The 22,980-nt window shown below is 38.8% G+C and overlaps 1 protein-coding gene across 2 annotated transcripts; it reads right to left on the bottom strand.

The window, feature by feature from the left end:
* Positions 1–626: 626 nt before the first annotated feature.
* LOC132282695 (monodehydroascorbate reductase, chloroplastic/mitochondrial) lies at positions 627–22,399 on the bottom strand. 2 transcript variants are annotated; one of them, XM_059784444.1, is made up of 17 exons: positions 22,167–22,398; positions 21,902–22,067; positions 21,572–21,671; positions 21,357–21,434; positions 20,930–21,001; positions 19,932–20,050; positions 18,079–18,163; positions 3,875–3,964; positions 2,791–2,892; positions 2,593–2,682; positions 2,407–2,490; positions 1,854–1,925; positions 1,672–1,766; positions 1,475–1,563; positions 1,296–1,358; positions 1,162–1,202; positions 627–1,023 (listed from the first exon to the last, which is right to left on the bottom strand). In XM_059784444.1, the coding sequence occupies exons 1-17, from the start codon at positions 22,174–22,176 to the stop codon at positions 910–912; spliced, it is 1,470 nt and encodes a 489-aa protein (XP_059640427.1). In that variant the 5' UTR covers positions 22,177–22,398; the 3' UTR covers positions 627–909. The 2 variants fall into 2 exon arrangements, with proteins under 2 accessions (XP_059640427.1, XP_059640428.1); XM_059784445.1 differs by lacking the exon at positions 3,875–3,964 and having other exon boundaries at positions 22,167–22,399.
* Between the last annotated feature and the right edge of the window lie 581 nt (positions 22,400–22,980).

Genomic DNA, 22,980 nt, shown 5'->3' with positions numbered 1-22,980 from the left:
CAACAGCTAAGAAGAGAGGTCCTGCCTATTTTCCGCAAGCATTTCATTGCAATCAGTTCTTCCACTTTTTCTCGACTTTCCTTAAAAACAAGTCTCTTTTCTTACTTCCGACCTTTTTCTTTTTATTTTTTGCTCAAAATATCATCAAACTTGAAAAAGAAAATGAAAATTTATGCTTTAAATTCTCCTTGTTAAAGATGATTTTATGTGACGTGGAGGAAAAATATTAGGAATTAGGAAGAACAAATATGTAGAGAGAGTGCGTGACTTAGGTAAGGTGACAAATCTAGGCACAGACCTGCTTCTCAGAAGGGGGGGAGTCCAATGGCCTAAGCAAGTATTATGGACCACTAAGTGGTTGATTGAAAACAATGTCTGTTTATAGGGACCATAATTGGAGCTCATCTACTTTCAACTTTCAATTTTCAAAATAAAGGAGCTGACAATGTAGACCAAAGTCATACTATATTTACAAAGTTTGAGTTTGAAAACTCAAGTGAGACCATTGAGGCCATTAGCCCAGTTGGTATAACCTCTCTCATTCCTCAAACGGGAGTTGAGGGGTTCAAGTGACATTCAAATGTGTGTGTGAGTATTTATCCAAAATAAATAAAAATACTCTTCAGTGAAGCTTTGGAAAAGTTATAATTCAATTATTGGGGGAATATATTTCCCGAATCAAACTAAAAAATGGCAGACTGCAATACAAAGGAGGAATGCTAAAATGCATGTAATTTCAAAAATTATAGATAGCGGCCATAAGATACACTGCCATAATCTCTCTCCCCCACTCTTGTGGAGGGTAATCCTCCTTCAAAAGGCATTATTGAAGATGTACATGCAAGAAGGAAAAATCATGCGATGTTGGCAGTTTTAATATCTGCAGTTGTGAAGAACTAAGCTGCAGCTTCAACACGACTTTTGGACAATTTCTAGTGCCTCCTCAACTGAAGATGCCTTCTGAAGCTTCACTTTATCAACCGGAGGCTGGCTTCTTGCCAGTTTGGGAAGAAGTTGAAATTCCTTCAACAACATAGCCACACATCAGTTTGACATGCAACCGAAACGCAAGAAAATAAAATCATGCAGCAATTATAGTTACTTTCTAATAAAATGTTCGGAAGAAATTCAAATGAAAACAACATTAGTGATAAAAAGTACCTCAGGACTTCCGCTTTCAAGAAGAACTCCTTTTAGTTTACCTGCAGGGCACCAAGACTAGTCGGTTTCTTTTCAGTGAACAAGTATAAATGACGGGGGGATACAGAGATAGAGGCTTTTACAGATTATATTACCCGAGTCTATCCAGAAAGTAGCAACTTTAGGATCAAAATTCCCAATTTCAACAGTCTCCCCAACTGCTCAATGAAAGAAATACAATTATGTATGAACTACCACATGAGATAAAAGTGTATGAATACAATCAAACAATGTAATTTCTTGTGAAGAATAATATAAGTCACGAGATCCTTACCATTGTCACCGAAAAACTGCCACCATACTTTCCTTGGGCTCCCTTCATATTCAAAGACCCTTGAGTAAAAGTGAGGGAGATAATCGTATCTGGACATCATTCAGTAATACAAACATTAACAAGGATGTTCGGCAGGGGGAAGCAACATCAATGTGAAATTGAGATTTTAAGTTTTAAGAGAGAAGAATCCAGCATACGTGTGAGTTTGTGCACTCAATAATGCTTTAACGCAATGATAAGCAGATCGACGAGCATGATCAACATGTTCAACCCTTGCAATGCGGTCATACATCTGCTTAGAATGAACTACATGTAATTTCCATTTTTTAAGGGAAAAAAAAAAAAATGGAGGAATTACCACACAATGAGAAAAGCATACCTTTAAAGGGAAGGCCGCTACATCTCCAATGGCAAAAATTCCAGGTGAACTTGTTCTGAACTGACCATCAACCTAAAATTTAATAAAACAACAAACAGAACAGACATCCAACTGATGTTCAAATAGTTAAAAGAGAAAAGGAAAAACGGTTCCTTCAATCAATATAATCATAAAACAAATTACATTTATAAATATCCTTATAAACAGAGTGAGATTATAGATACTAAAGAGATAGTCAGATTTTGCTTTTATTTTCTTTGAAGAATACAAGAGCACATTTCAAAAAACTAAAGTTAACCAAGGCAATGCCACATTCTAATGTTTATGCATTATTTAGCAGGTAGACTGTCTACTAGATTAATTAAAAGAAAGAGGACTAGTATGCAGTTAATACAGTTGAACTCAGAAAATAAAGTAGAACAGTTGTGAACTTTGTAACAAGTCATGTATGACACAATAAGTAATGTAAACATATGAACACATACAACTCGTGACTCATAGTTGGAATCATGAGTTTTAAGGAAGATAAATGCCGTTTTGTTGTCATGCTAACCTGTATTCCACCAACAGCTTTATTTAAGCCCAACCTTTTATTAAAAGGACTGATTGCAGGTCGTGCTCCAATACCAATAATAATCTACACAGGAGAAAAGTAAAAAGAAATTGTTCCCTGTTTTGTTAAAAATACAATGCAAAAATGGAAAAGATGATCACTCACAAGCATAAGATAATATATTACCGTGTCTGCTTCTATCTTAGATCCATTTTCAAGTTTAACAGCTGCTACACGTCCATCAGAACCAGCTTCTAAGTTTTTTATGGAGATTCCCTGTTAATAATTAATCATAAGTAAGTGGTTTATACAGAGGTAATAATGTGCTGGTGGCTACTACCCAATCATATATTCTCTCAAAAGTTTCTCAGAGAGAGAGATTACTTTCAAGAACTTGACGCCATTCTCCTGGTAAAGTTCTTCATATTTCTGGGCAAGTGAAGGAGTAAACAGTCTTTGCAAAAAATGATTCTCTGGAAATATAATCTGTTTTTCCAAAAAGAAAAAAGCATCAAGTTGTAACGTATCACCTCCGAGAACCCAATCCTCAGAAAATGGTAGAATATGAAGGTTCCACACATCAAACAAATAATTCATCTAGCATTGCGCCATGTGAGTGCACCTCAAACTTTTCTTTTTTGTTCAGTATTTTTTTGTTTGTTTGTTTGTTTCTGTTCATTTTTATTTATTTATTTCACGGTTTTCACCCTTTTAGTGACTACCATTTTGCGTTGCTTGGTATTGTATACCAGACAAAACAAAGCCGGTTCCATCTAGCCAGTTGTGTAATGTTTTAAATTGAACATAAACATTTTTTGCATAATTATCTAAAATAATGTCAAAAAAAAGGACTAATCATCAGTACTTCAAAGCAACTGACCAAAAATTTTTAAAATAAAAAATAAAATATATCATTGTATACCAGACCAAACAAGAGATGTGGCTCTAGAGTCTAGATAACATGATGGTCTGTGTAAGGATAAACCAGACATGATGCAAATAGCATTAAGATTATGGAATCGTATTAATATCTTACATTGACTGAAGTCAGACTCAATATCACATGCCCATTAACACAAATGGGTGATTAATTGAGCATTATGAAAATGCAAGCAAGATGCTACAATTGGATAAGATCAATAACAATAAAAAATAATGTGAACCAAAGATTGAAGGGGAAACCAAAGTATGAGAGAAAAATAAATATGAAAAAAGAAAAATCACCATTGAAAATGGCAAATTTATAAAAATAGTGAATTTAAGTTTAATTTAATATTGGGATTAGCAATACATTTAAGCCCTGTTACATTCACGCCAAACAATGAACACAACAACATTGCCCACAAATTTGTCTAAAATACTTACGGCAAAGATTTCTAAATAACTTAGTTTTAGTAAAATTAGTTCAATGGACAATGTCCACCTCAATTTTAACATATAGTTAGACTGGAATGAAGTAAACACATACCGTTGTGTCAAGTTTCCAACCCACAGCTGCGGCAGCAATCTCCATGCCAATATAACCACCACCAACCACCACCACTTTCCGTGCTTTCTCCTAGAAAATGAAATATTAGTTTTTTGAAACACAATACACCACTCTAACATCTTTAGACAACCCATACTAAATATTTGCTTAATGAGCTACTGAGGATACCAAAGGCGGCATGGGCCGGATCTAACCCACATGATGAAGAATGGGCCAGGCAAATGACCTGGGCCCAAATCAAGCTGTTTGTGAGGCGAGCCCAATGCCGAAGAGTGAAGCTGAAGGCCTGAAAGGTGAACGGATCCATTGATACAAAAGCCTCGATGATAAGCCCAATGGAGGAGATTAGTGAAGGATCTTCTAGAACATTGTAAACAATCTATAAATAGGAGAAAAATGAAGGGAAAAAGGGGATCGAAATATTTGAGGTGTAATGAAACTTTATCAATTTAGAGAGAGAGAATTTCTTGCATCTTCAATGGCACCGTCTGTGGGAAACGATGAGAGTTCATTGATGATTCACTCAGATTGATTTGATCTAGTAGTGTAGCGCGTGAAGACGAAGCCTGGTCCTTGAAGGCGGAATCAAGATCGGTGAAATCGTGATCGGAGAAGTTCGCGTTCAATCTACGTAATTCTGATTTGTGCTCGTTTTGGAGAGCTGTGCGGTCGAAAGTTGTTGATATTGCTAAATTTGGCAAGTTCGTCGCCGGAGCAACTCAGATCTAGTTCATCACGATCAAAATTCAGCTGAGCTAGAATCCAGATCTGGAGCGTCAGCATTGGCAAAACTCAGATCTTATTAGAAATTTGCGGTTAATGACTTTGCTATGATCCGGAATGATGATCGGAGAAGAGAGTTCGAATCCAGTGGAGAATAACCAGCAGATGAAGCTTGATGAACATGATCGAGGCACTAAGAAAAGAAAATGCAGAGCTGAGAGGTGGAATGGAACGCCGAGAGGTTCCGGTTGCGCCGCGACCGCCTCCAGTGGATGAAAGAGGCGTGCGACCTAATGACGCACATCAAGGTGAGCAAGAAGGAGATAACCACGTCAATCTCCACTGCGAGGAGGTTAGGATGGAGAATTTACCGCCAAACGCTCGTCGAGCTGAGGATCGAGAAGGATCTGTACATCTTGATCCACATCGTGAGCATATCCGGCGGGACGAAAATACAGCTTTCAATCCGCAACAGGAAAGGCACAACCGCGAACAGGATATGGAGTTTGATTGTCACAAGATTAACTCGCCGTGGCAGAGAGAGTTCACTAAGGAAAGGTCGTTCGATCCACCTTATCGGCCTTCAATGGCCACATATGATTATAGGAGTTCGGAAAGAAGATCGACAGATCAAAGAGTTGTCACGAGGTTTGAAAGAGAGAATGAGGCCCTCCGTTTGGCAGCACGGACGGTTGATTCGCCATTTACTGACGAGATCCTGAATGCTCCAAGCCCGAGAAAGTTTTCCATGCCTGTTTTCATTTTGTTCGACGGAACGACCGATCTGATTGATCATGTATATCACATTCAGTTGAAGATGGCACTGAACACAGAGAATGATCCATTAATGTGCAAATGTTTTCCTACAAGTTTAGCTGGACCGACGCTCAACTAGTTTAAGAACCTACCGAAGGACTCAGTGGACAGCTTCCGTAGCTTGTGTGATCAGTTCATAAGCCAATACTATAGGAATAAGCGCCCGGCAAAAGATATCTCTAGCTTGTTCACCATGAAACAGCATGACAATGAACGTCTCCAATCTTTTCTTACCAAGTTTAACCTAACCAAGAGCATGGTAATAGAGTGTCATCCTTCCACAGCAGTTCAGGCGTTCAAGTTAGCTATGACCCGAGGGACACCGTTTCATACCAGTCTGGTGGTGAACACGCCGAAGACAATGGACGAGCTGAATGAGAGAGCTGATGGTTTCGTGCGCCTGGAAGAGGAAGAAGCAGTTAATGCTAGGAAGAGATCTATCATCTCCACGGAAGAGAAGTCCAAAGCGAAGATACGGCAAAAGCAAGTTCCTACGCAGCGTCAAACCTCCTGGAAGGCAAAGAAGAGACCTAGGGAGGATGACTTGGTTACTCCATTCAAAGTTACACTGGCAAGATTATTTCAAGAAAACAAAGATAAGTTTCATCCTCCCTTGCCCATTAGACAACCTCTTGAATAGAGGGATCAATCTAAACATTGTGCTTTTCATAGTGACTTTGGTCATCAGACTAATGAATGCAGGAACCTGAGGAGGCAAGTGGAGATGCTGATCGCTCAGGGAGAGTTTGCAGGATATATTCAGGGGCCAGCACAGGAGCAGAATCGACCAGCTGAGCAGGTCAAGAGAAACCAAAAGCCGAACCACCATAAAGCTCAGCTTGTTCGGATTATAAATGCAATTCATGGCCGACCTGGACAGACCGAAGAATCCGAGGAAGTATTTCGAACACATCTTCGCCAGGCACAAATGAAGAGACGAATAGGCAGTGTCAACACTTTGCACCAACAAAGCTCAACAACGCCAATAAGGTTTGATAAGACAGATCTGATGCGAGTTCAGATTCCTCATGAGGACCCCTTGGTTGTCAGCTTGACAGTGGCAGAGTGTTTAGTACGAAGAGTGCTAATTGATCCAGGGAGTAGTGTAAATATCATGCCAATGGTCACTTTTGATTGCCTAGAAATCAATCCAAAGGAGTTGAAGTCCACTGGAAACCCACTGTTGGGGTTTAATGGCAAACGGGTAGAACCGATCAGCACAGTGGAATTGATGGTCCGTGCAGCTGAAAGGAACCTTGTCAAAAGTTTCGTGGTGGTGGAAATCCATCCCTCTTACAATCTGCTGATAGGGAGGGGGTGGATCCATAGGGTACAAGGAGTCCCATCGACCCCTACATCAGGTGATGAGATGCATAAGTCCAGACGGGAGCAAGGTGATAGATATCCATGGAAATCAGGTCGCAGCAAAGAAGTGTTACTTGGTAACTCTGAAAGCTGCAGGGAAGGGAAAAGCCCCTACCCGATCTGCTAATGAGCAATAGCAGTTACAGAAGCCTCCCCTCAGCAAGAACGGAGAGGAAGAGCTTCCGATGCTGACCAAGGAACCACTAGTTGAAGTTCAAATTGATCAATTAAGCCCAGATCGAACCACGAAGGTAGGTTTAGGGCTTGCCGAAGAAGAAAAACGTCAATTGGTTGATTTCCTCTCCCAGAACGCCAACGTATTTGCCTGGAGTCATCTCGACATGCCAGGGATCGACCCATCAGTCTCTTGCCATTCTCTTAATGTAGATCCGAACGTCAAGCCAATAAGGCAGAAGCAGAGAAGGTTCGCCCCGGAGCGTAACCAGATCATTGCAGACGAGGTTAGTCAATTGCTGGAGGTTGGGTTCATTAAAGAAGTACAGTACCCGGACTGGTTGTCGAATGTGGTTGTAGTACAAAAGAAGAATAAAAAATGGAGAGTTTGCATTGATTTCACTAATCTAAACAAAGCCTGCCCAAAGGATAGTTTTCCACTTCCAAAGATTGATCAATTGGTGGATGCAACAACCGGGTATGAGCGACTGACCTTTCTAGATGCATATTCAGGCTACAGTCAAATCCCAATGGACCCAAGCGATGAGGAAAAGACCTCTTCTGTCACCGAACGAGGGATCTATTGCTACAAGGTTATGCCGTTCAGACTGAAGAATGCCGGAGTCACGAACCAGAGGTTGGTTAGCAAGATTTTTAAGGATTAGATGGGCAGGACAGTAGAGGCTTACATCGACGACATGGTGGTCAAAAGCAAGCAGAAGGACCATCACTTACAACATTTACAGGAGGTGTTCGGCGTACTAAGAAAGTATAGAATGAGGCTGAATCCAACTAAATGCTCGTTCGGCGTAGGATCCGGGCAATTCCTTGGCCACGTGGTCAACAACTGAGGAATTGAGGTTAGTCCAGCCCAAGCGGAAGCTTTGCTAAAAAATGCTGAACCAAGTACTATCAAAGAGGTCCAAGCACTCACCGGACGCATAGCGGCATTGAGTTGGTTCATTTCTAAGTTATCCGACCGATGCAAACCATTCTTTGATACAATCAGGGGTCATGGAAAACAGTCCTGGGGGGATGAGCAAAGGCAAGCGCTGAACAAGCTGAAAGAATATATGCGGAACCCACCAGTCTTGAACGCCCCAGCGCCAGGCGAAAAGCTTTTTTTGTACCTTAGAGTTTCTAACATTGCGACTAGTGGTGTGCTAATACGTGTGCCGAGGGTAAGCAATTCCCGGTTTTCTATGTGAGCAAAACGTTGACCGAGCCAGAGAGAAGGTACTCAAAGGCCGAACGAGTGATCTTGTCCTTGGTAAACGCAAAAAGGAAGCTCAGGCATTACTTCGAGTCTCATCCTATAGTCGTCCTGACCACATTTCCTATAAGGGTGATCCTGCATAAGCCCAATTTGTCCGAACGAATGACGAAGTGGGAGATAGAGCTTAGTTCTTTCGACATAACTTATGAGCCTCGAACGGCTGTTAAAGGGCAAGCTATGGCTGATTTCTTACTGGAATGTGATGTGGATGAGCCAGATGAATGCCTTGAAGAATCTTCATAGAAGCTCTTCGTTGATGGCTCCTCAAATCAGATGGGGGCAGGAATCGGGATCAAGTTACAAACACCAGAAGGCACTACGCTGAACCAAGCGATAAGGTTTGAGTTCAGAGCAACCAACAATGAAGCAAAGTATGAAACGCTGTTGGCTAGCTTAAGGTTGGCCAAGGAACTAAAGGTCAAAAGTTTAGTTGCCTTCAGTGATTTGCAGTTAATAATTCAGCAAGTGACTGGAGAGTATGGAACAAAGGATGAGACAATGGAGGCATACCGTTCTGCCGTTATGCAAGAAATTAGAAACTTCAATCAGGTCAGGTTCATTCAATTGCCGAGGGAGCATAACGAAGATGCCGATCGATTGGCCTGTAGTGCGTCAAGTTCAGGTGAAACATTGGCAAGGGTAGTTCCAGTCAAGGTGCTATGCCAACCATCTATCTTTGAAGAACCGTCAAGTTCGGATCCCTGGCAGGTGAATGTTATACCATATGAACCGAGTTGGATAGATCTAATCATTACGTATATACGGGATGGTGTTTTATCCGAACAGAGGGATGAAGCAAGAAGGATTAGATCGAATGCCGCAAAGTATGCCATAGTGCACAACCAACTTTACAGGAGGTCTTATTTAGGACCATACTTAAAATGTGTAACCCCTGCAGAAGCTTAGCAGATACTGCGGACTATCCATGAAGGGGTCTGTGGCAATCATTCAGGGGGAAGGTCTTTAGCACACAAGGCGATGACACAAGGTTACTTTTGGCTGAACATGGCACGAGACGCAGAGGAATTTTCGCGAAGGTGCGATAAGTGTCAAACGTTCGGACCACTAATCCACCAACCACCAGAAGATTTGCACGTAATGGCCAAACCATGGCCTTTCGCACAATGGGGGATGGATGTGGTTGGCCCGTTACCAACCGCCAGATCGCAAAATAAGTACGTTCTGCTTGCAACAGACTACTTTACCAAATGGGTGGAGGCAGAACCGTATCCCAGTGTAACTCAGACCCATATGAGACGCTTCATATGGAACAATATCATTTGCCGATTTGGTGTGCCGAAGTCAATCGTCATGAATAATGGGACTAACCTTGATAACAAGCAGGTGAGGGAGTTGCTGAACGAATATGAAATTAATCAAAAGTTAGCGACGGTCACCCACAGGCGAATGGTCAGGCTGAAATCACAAACAAAACGATCTTTGCTTGTATAAAGAAGAAGCTTGAAGAAGAGAAAGGGAAATGGTTGGATGAACTCCCGAACGTTCTGTGGGCATATAGAACGACTTCAAGACGACTGACTGGAGAAAGCCCATTCGCCATGGCGTATGGTACTGAGGCAGTAATACCGGTAGAACACCAAGTTCCTATCATTCGGAGTTTAGCGTGGAATCAGGAGCAGAATGATCATATACTGAAATTCAACCTCAACTTGCTTGAAGAAAAGAAAAATGTTGCAACAATAAGGTTCGCATGATATCAACAAACGATCATGAACAGTCACAACAGAAAGGTGAGGCATAGGGGTTTTGCATCTGATGATTTGGTTCTGAAAAGGAAAGTTGGTATTATTAAGAAAATGGTGTCACCATGGAAAAGACCGTATAGAGTTGCAGAAGTTATCAGAAAGGGAGCATATGTCTTAGAGTCCATGGCTGGAAGGCTGGTAAACAAGCCTTGGAATGCTACTTCTTTGAAAAGGTATTATCAATAAAAATTGAGTTTCAGTTTAACCAATGTCTACCTTCAATTCTATACTTGCAAAAGAGCAAAACTTTGAAAGATTTATAAAAAAGTATCGTCTTCTTCTAAACAAGGTGACTGAGTATAAGCAAAGTAAGTGGCAACTGGTACCACGAGCCGAACGCCAAACGCTTGCTAAAAAATAATGAAAAAAGCCAAGTGGCAAGTGACATTCTAGCCGAGCGCTAGGCACTTGAGCAAAGTAAGTGGCAACTGGCACCACGAGCCGAACGCCAAACACTTGCTAAAAATAATGATAATAATAATAATAATAATAATAATAATGAAAAAAGCCAAGTGACAAGTGGCATTCTAGCCAAGCGCCAGGCACTTGAGCAAAGTAAGTAGCAACTGGCACCACGAGCCGAACGCCAAGCACTTGCTAAAAAATAATGAAAAAAGCCAAGTGGCAAGTGGCATTCTAACCGAGCGCCAAGCACCTAAGCAAGGTAAATGGCAACTGGCACCACAAGCCGAACGCCAAACGCTTACTAAAAAATAATGAAAAAAGCCAAATGGCATTCTAGCCGAGCGCCAGGCACTTGAGCAAAGTAAATGGCAACTGGCACCACGAGCCAAACGCCAAACGCCAAACGCTTGCTAAAAAATAATGAAAAAAGCCAAGTGGCAAGTGGCATTCTAGCCGAGCGCCAGGCACTTAAGCAAAGTAAGTGGCAACTGGCACCACGAGCCGAACGCCAAACACTAGATAAAAAATAATAAAAAAAACTAAGTGGCAAGTGGCATTCTAGCCGAGGGCCAGGCAGGCACCTAAGCAAGGTAAGTAGCAACTGGCACCACGAGCCGAAAACACTTGTGTTATAATGATAATGAAAAAAACAAATGGTTGGTGTTATGAGCCGAAGGCCACACACTTGTGTTAAACAAAAATTATTATTAAGTACTACCAAATGATACAGAGATTCAGATCTTATATAGCCAAAAAGTATCCTTTCATTCATTATAAGCTGAAAGATTACAAAGAGATACATAAGGTAGGTACAATCAAGTCCTATCTGTCTCGTCATTCACCTGCTCACCCTCGGCAACCTCCCCAGGATGGTTAGTATTCCCCTCCCCGTCATTGGTAACGACATCCTGTGAGGGGGGGAGTCAAGCTAAATCACCACTTCATCCTGCTGAGTTCCACCTTCAATGGTAGTCATGAGGGGAACCACAGTAGAAAGAGAAGGTATGTCTAAAGGCTGAGCGGGAGGAGGAACGGGGATAACTCCAGATGAGGTAATCCCATCACATTTTTCAAAAATATGTTCGGCAGGAGTGGGCTCTGGATCAGCATAGACTCTTGGAGGGTCAATTCCCAGCTCCTTGTCAACATCATCCGGGCCTGTGCTTGAGCCTGTCTGACCCTCAGCTGGAAGGCGATCGTTGAAACCTTCTCGGTATCCTTCGGCATACCTGAGGGCCCCAGTGCTGGAGAAACGACTGTGCAGAGCCATCATCCCTCCATTAACTCTGCCGATGACAACGAGCAGGGCATTACGCTTATCCAGAGCCCTCTTTTCAAAGGCCATACGCTCTGCTTATTCATCATGAAGCAAGCGCTGAAGATTATCTCTTTCGGCCTTGAGCGCTTCACGCTCGGTCTGCCAGACACTCTTCTCGATCAGAAGGGCGTCTTTTTCGTCTTGAAGGGAGTCTGTTTCCTTCTTATGACCATCCCTTTCCTTCTCAGCCTTGTCCAACTGCACCATGAGTTCAGCATTTTTGGTGCTGATGATTTTGTTCTCTTTGTGACCCACTTCAACGTCTTTGGCGAACTTTCGCACCTTAACGTTAGCAGCCTCGACCTGCTTCTGCATGGCCATCATACCAAATAAAGTCTGCAAAACAATACATGAGTACTAATTAGGCCGAACGCATGTCTAGATGAATTGTAATATAAAGGCATTTCAAATGCAATAAGAAGGAGGGCAGGGAATTACCTCCATGGCTGCAAGGGGAAAACGGCTGAAGACCTCCTTCTGAGACAAAGATTTGGCGACCTCAATGTCTTTAGGAGACCACATGTTCTTGTAATAGGCCATGGCCGTTGGGCCTTCCCTGAACATGGTCTCTCTCGGCTTCACTACCGAGCCGTCAGCTCGGACAAATTTGGGGGTCCACGGAGCCTCACTAGTGGAGGAGCCGGTTGCAGTGCCGGACCCAGAAGGAGCAGTTGGCCTAGCCGAAGGGGGGATAGGTAAACCTGGCCCGGAGGTCTGCATCCTCCTTAATAGGGGAACATCGTCAGGGCTACCTTCACTCTCAGGCTGAGGCCTTTTTCTCCATTCTTTATCCTGAACGGATGCAATGGGGGCAGTGGTATTCCGAGTTTGGAGGGCGGAGTTCCGGTTGACAGGTAGAGCGGTGGCGATCGGGCGAACAGTTAACACGTTCGGGGTAGTGCTGGATGTGGTGGCAAATGAAGATGCCGAAGCTGGAGAAGAAGAAGCCACAGGAGCAACATTGACCCTGGGAGGATCCTTCCTCCTGCTGAAGGATGGAATCCGAAGTTGGCTCATTGTGGCGCCGAGGAGTGATATATCACTTAAATTCTCAGATGTGAGGAGTTCCGAACAGGAAGGGATGTCGTTCAGAACGTAGTCCTTCAAGTAATTGGTCCTATCCCTGCAAAATGTTATAACTAAGTTCGTTATCCTGCGGGATACACAAAGAATTGCAAAGAAACGAACAGAATCGAGGAATGCAAGTTTCATAAGGGCAGTCTGTCTTATGAGTTTTGAATTTCTTATACGAAGACACGGAGCATTTGCCGAAGGCGGTAGGGATAGGATAGTCTTTGGCAGCCGGAGCAAACCAAGCACCCCGAACGCCAACAATACCCTTTTTCCAACCCTTTTCGAAATTAAGCTTGTCTGTACAGATGGATTTCTTTTCAAGAGGGAAAAGATGGTAATATGCATCCTCTAGCCGGATTTTGCTAACCTTGTAACAGAGGATAAGATCAATCAAGTCAAGATCTAGGCCTCTGTCACGATTTAAAAGCAACAGAACGGACAGAACCCTAAAGAAATTGGGGTTAACTAGGAGAGGAGAAAGTTTCAACCTATTGAACACATAGCAGAAGAAAGGATGAAGGGGGAATCTAATAATGTTAAGGTGATGAAGGGAAAACAAGACTTCGTCGGGAAGAAGACCAGCACCAGTTCTGACATTAACGTCTTTAGGACATTCTCTAAGGTGAATATCAGAAGGGAGATGGAGCTTCATACGCAGAATATCCAGATTTATAGGCATGATGCTGACAATTATGATCCTTGGGGGAAAATGTGCAAATACTTTAAGAAGAAGAAGAAACATAACTAACCTTGAAAAGATGAAGATCAGCAAGGGATATTGCAAAAGAATGGAGAAGAACCTTTCACTGAACTCGCCGGAGAGTACCTAACTTGACAAGAAAAATCTAAGTTGCCATGAGAGAACGAACTGAGATCGATTGACAATGATTTGTGAGGGGTACGACAAGGGAAGATGTGGATATGAAAGAATGGTATGTAAAGGGGAAGTGGTCCCACTAACCGAGACATCAGGGAGTTAAGGAGATTCAAATTTCAAAGACATTAATTCCGAGGCCGACCGCTTGATGCCCCACGTGATCGTCTCGAGCCATCGAATCATCATTAGCCGTCAAGTCATCATTAGGTCTATTGATAATCACACCCTAATTAATAAGGGAGTGATTATGGGGGCAGTTGAGGATACCAAAGGCGGCATGGGCCGGATCTAACCCACATGATGAAGAATGGGCCAGGCAAATGACCTAGGCCCAAATCAAGCTGTTTGTGAGGTGTAATACCCCTAATTTTAAAAGGATAGTCTCGGTATTTATTTATTTGTTTTAATTGTAAATTAAATCTTTTCTTTTCTTTTATTATTTTATTTTTTTTTTTTTATGGTTATGGTTAGTAGTAATGGGCCAACCAATTGGGTCCCATGGACTACTTGGATAGGAGGTTGGATGTGTATGGATTATTACCCATGGATAATGTATGTATATATATAGATATATATTATATACATATATAAAAAGGAAAGTAATTTAGTAATTACTTTTATGGTAATTTGGGTAGTAATATTTAATCTGATGTATATGTTTATTTAAATAATAAAAATATACATAGATTTGATACGTGTTATGTTTTAAGTTACTTTATAATATTATGGTAACTTAAATATTATTGGATAATCCATTAATAAATAATGGAATGTGTATAATTTATTTATTTAATAAACATATACATAAATTATATACGTAACATATTTTGCTTACCTTTTTAATATTTTTATTTTCATTTTTTTTAGTTGACTTGGATTGGGAAAAGGGTTAGAGTTATTTTATTTAGCCTATAAATATATAGCTATAGGTTGTAAAAAGGGGTTAGAAATATTCACGTGATATATACTGGAGAGATAGTGTTAGAGAGGGAAGAAGGAAAAGGAAGGAATGAGGAGAAAAACCCTATAGAGAGAAGATCAAGGAAGAAGAAGTTTAACTTTCGATCCGAAAGTTTAAGGCAAGTTCTTCTTCTATCTCTTTCCCTTTGATTCGTGTTTCTGTACATGCCTAGGAAATTCCAGAATTTATTAAACACATAAAATTAAATAATTATGCATATTTAATTGGGTTAGAACATAAGTTTTATGAAATTGGTTCATATCTGTTCTTGTGTTATGAATTGATAAAATGCATGATTTTGATTTGATATCTTATATGAATTTTTACATGTTTAAATTATGTATTTTTCATATCTGTGGAATGATGGAACGTAGAAACATGTCTAAGATTCCTGAACATTAAATAGGGATTAGGTTTGGGTTTTAATAAATTTAAATAGACTCAATCATAATGATGCTTGCTATTTGAATGTTTTAAATAAACGAATGGATTTAATCTTTTAAAATATTTTAGCAATTGAGATTAAATGTGTAGGATGAATTGGATATGGAGAATCCGTATTTAACGGTATAAAAAAATATCATCATGTATAAGATTCAGTTTGTGTAGGACATATGATATAGGAAGTTTAAAGAAATAATAAGTCATTCCTATTATGTGATAACTTGATATCATATTTATCATAGTTATTTATGGAATGTTTGATGTATTTCCTTAATTGTTACATCAATTGTTGGATTGTGTGGTTTAATGCACCGGTATGGGACGGTGGCATTCTAGGGATAGATTAACTTATTAGTTAAGTCCTACCTATTTTATATAAGAGAATGGATTAACTAAAATATTAAGTCCTACTTATATTTAAGTCAGGTCAGCTGAACAAATTGAATGACTTATGGATGATTAATTTATTATATAAGGGAATGGATTAACTAAAATGTTAAGTCCTACTTATATTCAAGTCAGGTCAGCTGAACAAGTTGAATGACTTATGGAGGATTAATTTATACTGGATAGGATGGTTACTAGATTTTATATATATAAGTATGGTGTCATGATATGAGCTTGAGTCTCAGGATCAATGGTTAGGGCGCGTATATCGCCAGGGATGTGTAGCTAGATATAGTGTAGTTGTGTACCCTGGTAGGTCTAGGTACTCATGCCCACTATATGTGCGTTTTGCATGTTGCCTACTATTCAGGTTGAGACAACCCTATAGTCTAGTGAGATTCCTTTAGCGTGTATATATATATATATACGGACTACTAGTTACTGTTGGATTGACTAGGATGTATACGTGTATCGGATCTCTGCTTGGACTGTAGTAGAGTAGAACTTGTTTGTGGGCCTGACCCACCATTATTTTTCAGGTGTTCGTCACGAGTAGAGGTTGTTCGTGCTGAGCGGGGATCAGTCTACTTCATTCTTCCGATGCTACATAGGAGTTCCTTTATGATTCAGTTTCCTGTTTTAGATTATTGTCATTTGTTTAGTTTGGATTTTCTAGGGGTCCACACAGTATGGATTCCCGAGTTGTATTTTGGAGGATCAGTTGTATCAGAAGAGCTTATTAATTAATGGAAATATATTATGAGGTTTATTATTAGATTATCATTTTAGTTTCTTGTCAGCATTTTATTTATTCTTCTTTATTCTTTTGTACTCTGTGTTCGTTTATTATCAATTTGTTTTGATATCCTCGGGTATTCGGGCGTGGGCCTGGCCAACCCGCATTCGGAAATTCGGGGGTATCACATAAGGCGAGCCCAATGCTGAAGAGTGAAGCTGAAGGCCTGAAAGTTGAACGGATCCATTGATACAAAAGCCTCGATGATAAGCCCAATGGAGGAGATTAGTGAAGGATCTTCTAGAACATTGTAAACAATCTATAAATAGAAGAAAAATGAAGGGAAAAAGGGGATCGAAATATTTGAGGTGTAATGAAACTCTGTCAATTTAGAGAGAGAGAATTTCTTGCATCTTCAGCTACGACCACAGAATCTGCAATATACATGGAATTTGGTTGAAGCACCCTTGTCGGACACAATACAGGGACATGGGTATAAAATGTGTCTGACACTTTTGGTTAGACATGCACCTAAAAGGGAATATCCAATGATTCAATTTTATTAAATTATTGCTTCAAAACGAGTGAAATGCCTCTATTAAACACTACGTAACATAAAAAATAAAATAAAAAATTAATAAAAAAAATTACTCTATAAAATTAATGAAAACATTAGTTAATAGGAATATTTAGCAATGTCCTAGTATCATTCTGTTTGAGGATTTGATATGTTTGACACGGATACATACCCAAGCCCGACACACGTACCGAGTCAGTGCCACCAAACTCAAAATTCCCACATTTCTGGACTAACAAAGAATTAAATGAAGTTAAAAGTTATTCAAATGAGAGCTAGATCGAAGATGGCATTATGGGTTATTAGTGAAAAAGTCAATTTCATACTCCCTCTGTCCCATTTTAAATGTCCTCTTTGGGAACTGTGACTCACAATGAGTCGCAGTTCCCAAAGAGGATATTTAAAATGGGACAAAGGTAGTATTATTCTAGCAAAATATCAGTTATGGGACCCATAATATAAAGAGAGAGAGAGAGAGTTGGTCTTACAGCTTCATAGTTAGAGAGCTAGCATAGAGAGAGAGAGAGAGAGATAAAACAGGGATGTTAAAATAATAGAAGGGATTTCAATCTGGAAGAGTATTATTGTCCAAAAGAGAGCTAAAATTTGTCACTCTTCAATTTTTGTAAGGTCAGTTATGTCATTTTATTTACCATAAGAGTAGTTTTGGACTTTCACACAAAATTGTCAAACAGCCCTAACTATTGTTTCATGGCAGAGGAGGCCAGAGTATTTTCATGAAAACTTCAGGCTCAGGGGAAGTTGACCATATCTTTTTGAAAGTTTCATCTGGGGGAGGTCAATAAATTCGATTATCTCTGTTGACACAATGTGTGCTTCGACTAGAAGTCTAGAACAACTTTGTTTGGTGGAAACAAGTCAATTTTGATTTTCTTCATGTTTGGCTGCTGTTCAAAAGAAAACAGAGTTGTCTTGAGCGTTACAACAGAATCAAAAGGAAATGAATTTAGATTCAACAAGGTATGAGTTTTAGTAGCAAGCTATTTTCCATAAAATAATCCAGGCTCTAAGCCAACAGATTTGAATATAATTTTACAAAGTCAAGTCATTTATCTCATATATACATAGACTTAAAAATGAATAAGGGTACCTCAAGTAAGAACTCACTACTTATTTTGAAGGGCATTTAACTATTCAGAGTTCAGATTTTATACCAGAAACATATCTGATCATTTTCCAAATTATTAGCATGGAAAGCATAAATCAACATTGAAATGAAGAAAATGACGAATTTGATTTGTACGTAGAATGAAATAGAATTACCAGAGATGAAATCAGCGAATTAGCATCTGCAACATCCCGAATATAGTGAACACCAGGTAAGTTTCCACCAATTTGCTCTGGAAACCTGAAGCAGATGGGATTCATTTATCTAGATTTTGACCAGCATTATAAAATGATGATGAAAATACATTTTTCTGCAGTGAAAAGGAACACAATAATGATCACAAGACTGTAAAAGTTGTAGTAATTCAGATTTTGCCTGAGTAAATATTGTACAAAGGAACCACTTCACTAAAACGGATTTATTAAATTCACTTGACTATGACATGAACAACTCTTATATTTCATATGTCAAGTTATGCCACAACTCTTATTTCCCAAATTTCACTTAGCCAACCCCAATGGTTAGGCTTCACAATGCAACTGCAGATGTCAGATCCATGTAGGCAATTCCAAGTAGTAGAAATTGACGCATGTTGAGTTGAGTACATAAGCAACCACAACCTTTCATCAAATTTCACACAATCAACCTAAGCATAAAACTTTAGTCAAATATTCATGAATATCATGCTGATATACACTTGCATATATATATATATATATATATATATATCATTTAATTTAAGCACAACCATTTTTGTTTTAGTATGCCTTTCGTTGAAGAGAAGTACACATTTTCCATGCAAAGGCATAAAAAACTCAGGTACCACTCAGGTAAAGCATTTCCAAAGCAGGAAAAGTAAATTTGATAAAACAAATTGGATGAGAAATAAAAAATAAAAATAAATTGAAAAAGATAAAATCTTAAATATTATACCTAGAAAATGTAAATTGGAGCAGGGAAAAAGCTCTATCGGGACTGATGAAAGAACAAAGGATATTGTAAAAAATAAAACTAGTTGGTTTTGGCATTCACAAATGCCAAAAGTCATATGGTAAAACCCCAAATCTCAGTAATACGAGGACATAGCCTGAAACAAATTCATACAGTTATGGATACATAGACAAGTCACTGCACTTTTAAATACATTATATGTTATATAATTTTTTTTTCCTGAATTATGTTATATAATATTGTAATCTATGATGTTATTATTCATGGATGTACTTAATTATAATTTAAATTAAATGAAACAGGTGAAGATTGTTACAACAAACGCAGTGAACCAAGCAACAATTACGAAACACGATAGAAAAATAAACACACCAAGCAAAGAACACAAAGATTTATACGTGGTTTAGCAAAGCCTACATTCACGGTGGAGATCCGGCGAAAGTCTTCACTATGTGTAAAATAGGAGATTACAAGTTTTAGCCCCTTAGTCTCAATTCTGTACCACCCACTCCAAACCCTAAACGCCCTTATGTGTTGGGCTACAAGAAAGTACTAATTAGGGTCCATGACCCATGAGCAACACAGGTCAAAAAAATTTCTTAATCAAACGGGTCGCAACGCAACCCGGCACCAAATTCAGGCCACAACATCACAGATTGGTTCTTTTTTCATTTTTCTTTTTCTTTGTTTTTTATCTATTTGTCCATGTTGAGAAGTAGTTTTTCTTCTTCCATCATCATATGAAAAATGAGAGGAATCCATTTGTCTGATTTGATTTTGTGTATTGGACACATATTAGTAAATTACATACTCATACCCATGTAGTGTTGTGCACGCACAAGGATCTTGTGACAAAGACGAGAGTGTACGTAAATGCATATATGGCTAGACATATCAAGTATCTTAAACATTGCTCCAGAATCAGTCTCCTTGGCACCACAAACATATCAAACAAAATAACATTCGAGGTACAATGAATATTGAAGGGAATAATCCAACAGCTGTCTTAGCAGTATAATAATAACCACTGGTAACCGAATAAAACAGCTCAGCATACCTTGATGCCGTACATCCTGTGGCAATAATAAGAGATCCATACTTAAGCAGTTTGCCTGAATTTGTTGTTAGAGTTTGCTTTTCAATATCAATATCTGTTACAGGATCCTCATACACCATCTAGACAAAAGATAGAAAAATAAAAAAATAAAATAAAAATAAAATAAAATTAAATAAAATTAAATAAGTAATTTAGGAAAACAGTGACAGCTAGGGGGATACGGAAATCAGAGAAGACAAATTGAGGATTTAATAAGGAAAAGAAAATAACCTTCGTAGTCTGAGATTGGGTACTTCATCCAAATGATCAAATCTATTTCAGTGTATGCTATAGACTCATGTTATATAAGTTTAAAACAAGTTTCATATTCTCGGCCAAACATATTGTATATGCATTATATCCAGACATCAATACCACTCTGAGTTGCAGTTCCATTAATCAGTTGGTTATTAGGTTTGTTGGATGTCAAATTATTTGTACTAATCTGGTTCCTTGTGCATTAAGAAGCCACTTCTCTTATAAACAGCATAAACCACAGTTTTTCCACCATTCTAATTACATATTATCAAGTTGCTTTTTCAATTAAAGTCGCTATAACAACATTTTGCAACTCATATTTAACGAAGAAAATGATCGTTTCTTTGTCTTAAAATCAATATGCAATAATTTAAAGTCATAAGAGCTTCCTTCGGAATAGATTATGTTACCAAACAAAAGATGTGGTACATCTGAGCAGCTAGAGTTGACATAACTAGCATCGTGTAATGGTCAAAAGTAAATATGAAAATGTTGATGATGGATGCCAAAATCAAGAAAAAATTATAGATAGAGTTGGAGTCATTTCCTTCAAACTATAGGTAAACAAGAATTATTCTCATCTTCAAAAGATTGGAATATCTTTTGCATGAGATAAAGTTGCAATTGAGCAAAAGGAAAAGAAATGATATGGGAAAAAGAAATTACAGGGTGAACACTTTGAAGGAAAACCATAAAAGTACCTCAATCCCTTGCTCCTTGTACCAATCAGGAGTCTGCCTTTCCCCACCAGATCCAACACAAGTATGGAAACCCTTACATAATGGAAATACCAAACAGTGAGATCAGATGCAATGTTGCTAAGACTAGCAAAAAGAACATTGCATAACAAAATCTCTATTATTCTAAACACCTGTCTAATTATTTTATTCGATCTTCACAAGAATTGTATCAAATTGTTTGTACTTTTGATCCATAAATGTACAATAATAACCACCAACATCCAAACAGAGATTATCAACAAAATGCAAGAATGTTGTTGGTCAAAACCTATTGTTTTAATGTAAAAAAAACTAAATAGGTCCCTCTCTAAAAGTATAAATCCAATAAAATACTCAACTTTAGCAGCAACTAAATCACAGATTTGCAAAACAAAATACTGATTCTTACAGGTAAACGTGCCGGCTTTTTATCCTTAGGGAACAAATAAGCTTTTGTCAAAGCAGGACGCTCATAAGGTGCATAAGCCTGTAATAATAATACACCATGAAATTGCATATAGTGAACCACACTGAAATTAAAACTGTGATGATTAACGTAACATAATCGAATTCAGAATAAATCAAACAAGAGCAATTGCAATATCCAAATTCGAAAACAGTCACCTCTTTAGACACAATACAAAGTTTTCCATTGGCCATCCCGTGTTCGACAAAAGTCCGAGCTGCATATCCGGCCGCATTTCCACCCCCTACTATCACAAACCTACAATAATCAAATCCAACACTCACAATTCCATTTCATAGGATACAACAAACAAATTTAAATACAACAATACATTAACACACTCACACGCACACAAGCATATATATATATATGAATATATAGAGTAAAATTTTAACTTGCACTCGATTCTCAAATCCAACACTTACAATTCCATTCATAAATCCAAAATAGTTCAAATTCAAAAATATATATAATAAAAATTGACTCACTCTCGGTTGTCATTGGCGAAAGAGGACGATGCGGCAACATGGAAGCTTCTAGATGAGATTGAAGAAGGTTGATGAAGTCGATTGAGGGAAGAAGAGTGAGGACACCAGAGAGAGAGTCCATGCTTTAAGGACAAGGAGTTCGCTAGGACCGCCATTGATCTACGAACTGTAAATTTTCAAGATAATGTCAAACAATTAAGGCTTGAATGAGGAATAAGAGTATGATTGATTAGACGATCAAAATAGAGTGAGGAGAGATTTTGACCTGAATACATGGAAATTAAATAAGCTGTTTGTGTGAAATTAGAATATGATATTGTGATTTTACTAGAAATGTTTATTGGTGTGACGGTGGCTTTAGCTGAGGTGGAAGGGTCATGGAATCGATACGGTGACGCAGTGGCGGCGATTGGCGGAATTGAAGAGACGTCGAGGTGGTGAGCTATGATGGGGTTAGTAGAAAGGAGATTTGTTACAGTCACACTGCGATTACGTGACATGTTCTTCTGCCATTGGAGGTCAATGGTCAATTACGGTTTGCAAGACAATCTGCCTACGAACGACGTCGTTTCGCTACTACCCTGTTTCATCAAGAAGCCCATCGGGCAAAACAAATAATTAACAAATAATTAACAGTGTGTTTGGAACTCGAGATTTCATAGGAATTGAATTTTAAAATAAGGGTTAATTTTATTATTAATTAAAATATCACTTTAAAATAACTTTTAAAAATTTTTATCATTTAAGTTTAATTTTACTTTTTTTTATTACTAACACCTTTAAAATTGTGCGAAAAAGTAATTTTGCCCTTAATTTTTTAATATCATTTATTACAAAATATCAGGTAATTAAAATGGCTATTTTTCCCTCTCATTTATTACTCCCCACCTACCTCACTCCTCATTCTCTCTCATCTTTCTCTCACTTAACCATTGTGTTTAAGGACAACTCTCTCACCATAGACAACGGCCCTTGTTTGCAGCCTCCTCGTCCTCCTGTAACCTAATTAGGTTCGAATTAATTTTAACTTTTTCTTTACATTCGTCGTTAATTCCTGGCCAACACTATACTAATATTTT

The sequence above is a fragment of the Cornus florida genome, unplaced genomic scaffold (assembly GCF_030987335.1).
Source record: "Cornus florida cultivar Cherokee Brave unplaced genomic scaffold, ASM3098733v1 CherokeeBrave_3.0.0_Hap2_Chr11, whole genome shotgun sequence".
In the NCBI taxonomy this organism is placed as follows: domain Eukaryota; kingdom Viridiplantae; phylum Streptophyta; class Magnoliopsida; order Cornales; family Cornaceae; genus Cornus; species Cornus florida.
The sequence above is the reverse complement of the archived record's forward strand: the minus strand, read 5'-3'. Positions and strand labels throughout refer to the sequence as shown.